Source organism: Cucumis melo, chromosome 10, assembly GCF_025177605.1.
Source record: "Cucumis melo cultivar AY chromosome 10, USDA_Cmelo_AY_1.0, whole genome shotgun sequence".
Taxonomy (NCBI): domain Eukaryota; kingdom Viridiplantae; phylum Streptophyta; class Magnoliopsida; order Cucurbitales; family Cucurbitaceae; genus Cucumis; species Cucumis melo.
The window spans coordinates 19,926,510-19,936,444 of NC_066866.1; the positions used below are offsets into that span (position 1 = coordinate 19,926,510).

The 9,935-nt window shown below is 38.4% G+C and overlaps 1 protein-coding gene across 1 annotated transcript; it reads left to right on the plus strand.

Moving 5' to 3' along the window:
* The first annotated feature begins 7,912 nt into the window (after window positions 1-7,912).
* LOC103495162 (uncharacterized) lies at window positions 7,913-9,715 on the plus strand. Its single transcript, XM_051090594.1, has 3 exons — window positions 7,913-8,346; window positions 8,533-9,394; window positions 9,554-9,715. Exons 1-3 carry the CDS (start codon window positions 7,913-7,915, stop codon window positions 9,713-9,715), a joined length of 1,458 nt encoding a protein of 485 aa, XP_050946551.1.
* The last annotated feature ends 220 nt before the right edge of the window (window positions 9,716-9,935 follow it).

Below are 9,935 nucleotides of genomic sequence, written 5' to 3' on the forward strand. Positions count from 1 at the left end.
AATTCGTTACTACTTGGTGAAAAGATGTATGAGTCTAAAATTGTTCGCAAAGTGTTGCGCTCCTTACCCAAAAAGTTTAACATGAAGGTCACTGCCATAGAAGAAGCCCAAGATATAACGACGTTAAAACTTGACGGGCTATTTGGGTCGCTACTTACATTTGAAATGGCTATGTCAGATAGAGAAAGTAAGAAAGGTAAGGGGATAGAATTCAAATCAGTTTATGATCAGGAGAACACTGTAAATCCGTTTGGTAATGAAGCTAATCAAGATGAGTCAATAGCTCTCTTAACGAAGCAATTCTCTAAGATGGCCAGAAAGTTCAAAAGTTTGGATTCTGCTGGAAAAACTAATAAAACTAGAAGACATGATAGTGAGAACTCTATAAGAAAGGTTAATGACTTCTCTAACAGAAGAAATAACGACCATGGTAAGAAAATGGAGGATGTAGGGATGTCGTTTAGATGTAGAGAATGTAAGGGGTTTGGTCATTATCAGGCCGAATTACACACTTATCTCAGAAGACAAAAAAAAAATTATTGTGCTACCTTGTCTGATAAGGATTCAGATGATGATGACGATGATCATGGTATGAATGCTTTCACCACGTGTATGACAAAAATCAATTCAGAAGCTGATAGTGAGTGTTTCGATATTGATGAGGATGAACAGCTAACGCTTGAAGAACTCAAAATGCTGAGGAAGGAAGATTCAGAAGCCACAACTATTCAAAAAGAAAGAATTTAAGATTTAATGGATGAAAATGAACGATTGATGGAGATTATATCATCTCTAAAAGTAAAGTTGAAAGAAGTTCAGAATGTATATGATCAAACAATTAAGTCTGTGAAAATGTTGAATTCTGGAACTGACAGCTTAGACTCAATCCTGAGTTCAAGACAAAATGGTTCAAGTAAATATGGCCTCGGATTTGATACTTCAACTAGGGGTGTCAAGATTATTCTAGAAGTAAAATTTGTTCCAGCTTCAGTAAAAGAAACAACAGACCCTAGTTGTAAAAAGCTAAGTACCAATACAAGTGCCAAATTCTCCAGATGGGAGACATCAGCAGAGACCAAAACTTGTAAACCAGTAAAATCAGTATAGGATCATCAAAAGGAACAATGATGTAAGGGGAACTTCACTTGATCTGGAGGGTGAAGACTTCTGAGAAGTGCAATGTAGCATTTACAACAGTTCAAACCCATGTTGATGCTTGGTACTTTGACAGTGGAAGCTCAAGACATATGACTGGCAATCGATCTTTCTTTACTGAGTTAGAAGAATGTGCCTCAGATCATGTCACTTTTGGAGATGGGGCCAAAGGAAAAATTATTGCAAAAGGAAACATTAACAAAAGTAATCTACCCTGTCTTAATAAAGTTAGATATGTGGATGGACTGAAGGCAAACTTGATTAGTGTAAGTCAACTATGTGACCAAGGATATAGTGTAAACTTTAACAATACTGGTTGTGTAGTTACAGACAAGAATAATCAAGTGTTCATGAGTCGCAGACGGGAAGCAGATAACTATTATCATTGGAGTTCCAATGGTTCAAACATATGTCACTTAACTAAAGTTGATCAAACCTGGTTGTGGCATACGAAATTGGGGCACATCAGCTTGAGAAGTTTAGATAAAATTATAAAAAACGAGGCGGTTGTAGGCATTCCTTCGTTAGACATAAATGGCAAATTCTTTTGTGGTTACTGTCAAGTTGGAAAGCAAACCAAAACCTCCTACAGAAGGCTAAAGGAATGTTATACAATCAGAGTACTTGAACTTCTACATCTTGACCTCATGGGTCCCATGCAAATTAGAAGTTTGGGAGGAAAGAAGTATGTGTTAGTTGTTGTGGATGACTACTTCAAATTCACCTGGGTTTAGTTCTTAAAAGGAAAATTAGATACTGTTAAACTATGTATCAGTCTATGTTTGAACTTACAACGTGAGAAGGGGCAAAAGATAATCAGGATTCGTAGTGATCATGGGAAGGAATTTGATAATGAAGATCTGAATAACTTCTGTCAGACTGAAGGAATTCATCATGAATTTGCAGCTTCCATAACTCCTCAGCAAAATGGAGTAGTTTAACGGAAGAACAAAACGTTACAAGAAATGGCTCGAGTTATGATACATGCCAAAAATTTGCCTTTGAATTTTTAGGCAGAAGCTGTAAACACAACATGTCATATTCACAACACGGTCACTACACGATCTGGTACGACAGTTACTTTATATGAATTATGGAAGGGAAGGAAACCAAATGTTAAGTATTTTCATATTTTTGGAAGTACTTGTTACATTTTGGCCGATAGAAAGTATCATCGTAAGTGGGATGTGAAATCTGATCAAGGGATCTTTCTTGGTTATTCTCAGAATAATCGAGCGTACAGAGTCTTCAATATTAAATCCGAAACAGTCATTGATACAATCAATGCTGTGGTTAATGATTTTGAATCTAATGTCAATCAGTTGAATATTGAGGATGATGAGACCCATGTGACACCCGAAGTTACTTCTACTCCCCTTGATGAAATCCCTAAAGGTGATTCGCAGCTAGACAGTGCTAAGACCGATTCAAACATAACTGATGAGGTCATAAACAATGAAACTGTGCTTGTCCCTTCTACACATGTGAAAAAGAATCATCCATCAAGTTCCATAATAGGCGATCCGTCAGCTGGAATTACTACCAGAAGAAAAGAAAAGGTAGATTACACGAAAATGATTGCTGATTTATGCTATGTATCAACAATGCAACCTACATCTGTTGAGAATGCTCTCAAGGATGAATACTGGATAAATGTCATGCAAGAAGAGTTATTACAGTTCAAGCGTAACAATGTTTGGACTTTGGTTCCTAAACCTGATGGGGGGAACGTTGTAGGAACTAAGTGGATCTTTAAAAATAAAATTGATGAATTTGGAAGTGTACTAAGGAACAAGGCCCGTTTGATAGCTCAAGGTTATGCACGGGTAGAAGGTGTTGATTTTGATGAAACTTTTGCACCTGTGGCTAGACTTGAAGCTATTCCCTCTTGCTTAGTATATCATGTTTCTGAAAATTTAAATTGTTTGAAATGGATGTTAAAAGTGCCTTCCGGAATGGATACTTAAATGAGGAAGTTTATGTAGCACAACCTAAAGGGTTTGTTGATTCTAAATTTCCTCAGTATGTCTACAAGATGAATAAAGCTCTAGATGGGTTAAAGCAAGCTCTTTGGGCTTGGTATGAACGACTAACAATGTATCTTGGTGAAAGAGGATATTTCAGGGGTGAGACTGACAAGACACTATTCATAAATAGAACCAGCACTGATCTCATTGTAGCTCAAATTTATGTTGTTGACATCATCTTTGGTGGATTTCCTAAAACACTTTGTTAATAATTTCATTAACATAATGAAATCAGAATTCAAAATGAGCCTAGTAGGTGAACTTTCCTGCTTTCTGGTGTTGCAGATCAAACAGAGAAGTGAGGGAATGTTTATATCACATGAGAAGTATGCCAAGAACTTAGTCAAGAAGTTTGGTCTGGATCAGTCACAACACAAAAGGACTCCTGCTGCGACTCATGCTAAAATTATGAAGGATACAGTAGGTACTGCTGTCGATCAGAAATTATACAGAAGCATGATTTGAAGCCTTTTATATTTGACAGCAAGCAGACCTGATATTGCCTATGTTATGGGAATATGTGTTCAGTATCAAACAAATCCACGTACCTCTCAATTAAATGCAGTTAAACGAATAATAAAGTATGTTCATGGAACAACTAATTTCTGGATTCTGTACTCCTACGATACATCCTCTGAACTGGTGGCATATTGTGATGCCGACGAGCAGGTTCTGTTGATGATTGGAAAATCACTTCTGGTGGATGTTTCTTTCTAGGGAATAATCTTGTCTCATGGTTCAGTAAGAAACAAAATTTTGTATCTCTGTCAACAGCTAAAACGAAATATATAGATGCAGGGAGTAGGTGTACTCAAATGATATGGATGAAAAATATATTAAATGAATATGGGATTATACAAGGAGTTATGACCCTGTATTGTGATAATATGAGTGCCATGGATATTTCCAAAAATCCAGTCCAGCAAAGTCGCACTAAACCTATTGATATAAGGCATCATTTTATTAAGGATCTCATTGAAAATAAAGTCATCACATTACAACACATTCGCTCGAACTCATAATTGACTGACATTTTCACTAAAGCCACTACAAGAGACGGGGGTACACCCGACGCCACAAAATGTCGGTGAAAATGAAAAGTACGTCGGGATAACCTTTCCCGACGTACAAAACAGCATCGGGAAGAACGTCGGGAGAAATGCGTCGGGAATGCCTCTTTCCCGACGCAGACTATGCCGGCGCACTTTCCGGCGTGGGGAAATCCTCTTTCTCGATGTTTTTTCTCGACGTTTCGTTACGTCGGGAATTCCTTTTTATATATTTTTTTAATATTTTATTTCTACTTTTTTCCTTATAATATTTTGCTCAAACATTCACAATGATGTTCAGATTGCTCAAAAAACATTTCTGACGTTTTGGATTAAATTAAAACAAATTGAATATAAATTAAAATAAATTAAGAAATATACAAACACAAATTAAAAAATAGAATTAAAATTAATAATACGAATAAGTTCACTACAATAAATATAGTTCTCAAAATAAAAAAACATAAACATAAGAAAAAGTCTTCCAACGAGGTGCGTATGCGCGTCATTCTACACCTTCGGTCCTAAAAATGATATAAAAATAACTAAATTTAGTATATAATCATATATTTGCAAAAACTTAAGAATAATAGAGACATATATGTACCGCAGAGCTAGGGATCATGTGGTAGTCCCTGTTGTTCACGAGTAAATTCTTCTATCATCTTTTTCATACTTTCCACTTGTGAAGCTAATGCTTGGTGATTTCTATCTTGTACTTCAATCCGTTCCAAAGCTTCTTGAAGTTTAGCTTATAATTCAATCTCTTTTTCTGTAGACTGCGAACAAGATGTCGATGAACTGCTTGCACTCGCCGTTCTGCAGGCCTTAGGCTTGGGTCCCCAACCAAGGCCTTTTGAGTAGCCTGGTCGTCTACCCAACAGCTGATCGCATATCTCATCCTCAGAGAGTGGCTGACTACCCTCTAGGGTAGGCTGGGATTGGAGTTCCAACATTTGATTCTGCAACAAATTTAAAAACTATGTTAGGTAACGCGCAAAATATATATTGAAAGTGGATAATTAATGAGGGCTAAATTTACATGCGCATCCTCGGCGGCCTGCGACATGAATGTCCCAGCTCGAACGTGTGTTTCCCGAAACAATTCCACACGATCGGCCAGCTCCTTTTTTCTCTTAGCGAGTTCATACTGTCGTTGTAGAAACGACTTGGACCCGCTACTATGATTGTAAGGCTGCTTCTGTCTAGCAGCCTTGTTCGTCCGTGATTGCTCCTGCATTAAAACAATTATATTGTTTATTTATATTATTTATTTCTTATATTAAAACTTTTTATCATAATTAATCATGACAAATACCTGGAATGCACGACTGATATAATGGTCGTAGAGGAAGTGTCAATCCTCATTACGTCCAACCAATGCGTTTGGTGGGTTGGCACGAGCCTATTCCGGGTCGCTGTACTTTTTGAAATGTCTATGACAGTCGGCCCGGAACTCTTTAAAGGTCGTGACCATCTAATGCTCAACAAACCTGTTCATTGCTTGATCATTGAAATCAAGCACAAAGAATCGCTACACATTACAAACATAACACATTAGATTGGTTAAAGTTAGATATGTTTCAAATGAAATCATATATAAATGTGTAGTGCATTTAATTACCTGGAGATCGCCCTTGACGACCTCAATATATTCTCTCCCAACGTCCGCCCACTTAAGACAGCGGACGAGAAATGTCTTTCGCACGCACACGCCTATCGTCTGACTAAAGCGAACGGCGTGTGGAGAAATAGGCTTCTCCGCTCCATGGGCGATTGTCATCGGAATGTGCCCATTTATTGCAACGTGACGCTCTAACTCTAAGAATCGAGACTGCGCACGTCTCCTAGGAGTCGAAGTCGCTTGTTGAGAAGAAGACTCACCCGTATATTCACCCACAGATGACGACCCTCCCGCGATGTTATCTAAATCGTCCTCAAACTAGAGGAACATATCGTCCGTCTCCATAAAATTTGATCATCGATATGACATAATGACTAGTACAATTTGAGTGTTACATTATGTTTTATATATAGGATAGTACAATTTTTATACGATTAAAATTAGTTTCAAATGAATAAAGGCATGTTATAGTTTTAGATTAGATGATGGTGAAGTCACTTATTATATCTATATATAAAAAAAGGGTTATTCTCTTTCTTCTTTAACAACAACACACATATCCACAACTATTGTTATATTAATTTCACATGATTGTTGAAGGAGTGGGGAAAGAGTATTAAAAAACAACAAAACAAAACAAAAAGTTGTCTCATTGTTTCACAATCTTTTGTTACAATATAGAGATTTGACATTATACATATTGGATAAGAAAAGAGTGCTCCATTCTTTCTCATTCCTTTCTCTACCACTGAAAGTTGTCATCATTAACACATCACAAGAAAGTTGAGTTTCAATTGATGATTTCTTCATTTGTTCCAACTCTTTTTACAACACCATCTCTATTATTATTACTTTTCCCTCCCTCACCTCTACTTGGAATTGCTTCTTTACATTTCTTCAATATCTTGATGCTTTCTTCATCATTCCACAAAAGTGGAAGGCAATCCTTACAATTTACATGACTTTCACCCTTACAATCCTTACAATCCTTACAATTCCCTCCCTCAACACACACCCCAAAAGTGAAAAGCATATTAAGTACTCTCTCCCTCTAAACAATCTTATACAATCCTTACAATTTACATGACTTTCACCATTTGTGCATAAAGTTTAATTACTTTCAAAATGTATTTAATAGGTACATCATTTCAAAATGTATTCAATAGGTACAAAGATACACACATTCTAAAACAATTTTCCTAAAAAAACCCTAAAACATAACTTTAAATTAAACAAATTTTAATTTTCCACTTACCTAAAATGGTAGACGGCAGTGGAACGGCGGCGAGGGACGGCGACGGAACGGTTTCTTCCTCTCGGCTTCGACCTCTCTTTTTCCCTCTCTTCCTCTCTTTTTTTCCTCTCGTCTTTCAGTTCTGTAAATTACATACTGATTCGAATAAAAAAGGGATTTCCCGACGCCATGTCGACGCGTCGAGAAAAAGGTCATTCCCGATGCTCATTAAATGGTTTTCCCGACGCCTCAAAGTGCGTCGGGGAAAACCCCCTATTCCCGATGTCGTTCCTGACGCACTGTGTACGACATCGGGAATAATGTGTTTTTTAAAATTAATTGGACCTTTTCCCGACGTCTCGTGGCCGACGCCTGCTGTATGCGTCGGGAAAAAGGTTTTCCCCGACGCTTCTCCCGGCGCTGTCTCGACTACGTTCGGAATATCCTTTTTCCCGACGTCCGTTATGCCGACGTCTTTTTCGACGTCGGGAATGCTCCATTTTCTTGTAGTGAGCCCTTGATGCAACCACGTTTGAGCATTTACGTACGTGTTTAGGAGTTTTTAAAATATAGCTCCTTAATTAGCTAAAATAACGGAGCACTATTGCACGCTCCGTAATGATAGACTTGTCTGCGTCGAAATAGAGATTAAAGCCTATCTCTTCGGCATCTGTGGAGAACCTCCTTGGTAAGAGAGAGTAATTACGAAGGCTTCAGGGCTTTTTAAACTACGCGTTTCATTCTCGAATCGACAAATTTCTTCACCTTCGTATATTCAACTATGATCCTAGTCGAAGTTCACTACTCTTAAGAAGATTCAACAATGGTGAACACTCGAAAGGGAACCTACAAGTCCACTAAGGAAGTGCCTGAACCTCCGAGTCCAAGAGCAGTTGTGCATGGCATACGAGTTCATGGGCAGCGATTCAAAAGCACTCTGCCACGGAGACCGTATAAACTTCCGTCTGAAAAAGCACATGCAGACATTTCTAGTGGTTTGTCTGAATTGATACACGAAGAAATAGTTTATGGGAATGTTATGAAGGATGTCGAAACTGCACCAGCTGCATCTGAGGCTCGTCTCTCTGACGTGGACTCTGATGACCTAGATGATGTACCTCTGGCCCGATTAGTGAAGAAGGTTACTGCACCTAATGTTGTTCCTAAAAATGTTAATGATAATGTCTTGTCTGATCAATCCCAAGAGAGCTCATCGTCTGAGGGTGTGTTCGTCCCTACCCCTGGTCTTCGTCAAATGTCTTCTGTAGAACCAGGCCCATTGCTTTACACTTCTCCAATTCAGCCTCTTGTTCCAGACATTACTGCTCTGACTGATTCATAGGATGTTCTGCCTGCTGCTTTTGAAGGAGGAACTAAAGCTCCAAATGAATAAAATGACACCCCTCTTGATAATGTTGACGATGTTGAACCTATTGCCCCTAGGGATCATAATGAAGAAGTTCATGTTGCTGATTCTGTCGATTCAAGTGCTCAACAAGAAACTACTTTAGTTCCTACAGAACCAAAGCCATCTAGGAAGAAAGGTCAACAACTTCAACGAAACATTACCACTAAAGCTGGTCGAAAGAAAATTCCTCTCAATATTCCATCTGTCCTAATTGATGGTATATTTTTTCATCTTGAAGAAAATGTACAGTGTTGGAAGTTTATTATGCAACGGCGGATAGCAGACGAGGTAAATGTTTCAGATAAATATCATTCATGTGTGAGCATTATAAATCTTATTGCCAAGGCTGGACTATCTAAAACTATTTCTGATGTGGGCCCGTTCTATCCTCAACTTATTAGAGAATTTGTAGTTAATTTGCCAACTGATTTCAATGACTCAAGTAGCCCGGATTATCAAACGGTCCATATTAGGGGCTTTAAATTTTCAATTACTCCGGCTGTTATAAATGGTTTTCTGGGTAATGCTGTCTCCATTAACTTTGCTCCATCATCCCCGTCAACCGATGTTTTGGCTTCTGAATTGTCTGGAGGGACATTATCCTCGTGGCCTTTGAATGGTATACCTGTTGCTGTGTTAAGTGTTAAGTATGCAATACTGCATAAAATTGGTATTGCCAATTGGTTTTCTTTATCTCATGCCTCTAGTGTTTCTGCTGCGTTGGGCACCTTCTTGTATCGCATCTGCAATGATGACAGGGTAGACGCTGGTGCATTTATCTACAATCAGCTATTAAGGCATGTAGGATACTTTGGAGTCAAGCTTCTGATTGCTCTACCAAGGTTCTTTTCGGGGTTACTGCTACATTTAAATGCTGCTATATTGACCACTTTGGACGTACCTGGCCCTGATCCTAAGACTTTGTCACTGAGCTACAAACTATTTTAGGCCAGTCATGTGCCTGACATAGATCATGACATGCATCCGACTCGCGCGCCTTGACTGTTTGATACGACAGACTGGGATGAAGTTACTGATGGGTTCTTTGTTGATAAGGAATTGGCTTCAAGATTTCTAAATTCTCTTACAGCTGAGTCTCGTTCACTAGCTACTGCCATTAGTCTGATGTCTGAACGGCGTTTGAAAATTGACTCTCTTATTCGGCATCTGAAGACTTTTGCTCCTTCTTCAAGCCAAGGGAACCCCAATACTGATTGATGTACTTTTTTCTAGTTCAAAGGGGGAGTGTTGGTGGTGCTTGGTGCAAGCAGATATTATATATGTGACATTACGCAGCGGTGAGGTTTTGCGGCGAAAAAGCAAAAAATACAGGTTAAAGACGATCTTTTGCATCAAGGTCGTTCGCAGAAGCTATGGAGTTAAAAAGCTACGATGATATTATGTCAATGAGGTCGTCATGTTGATCGTAGTAACAAAT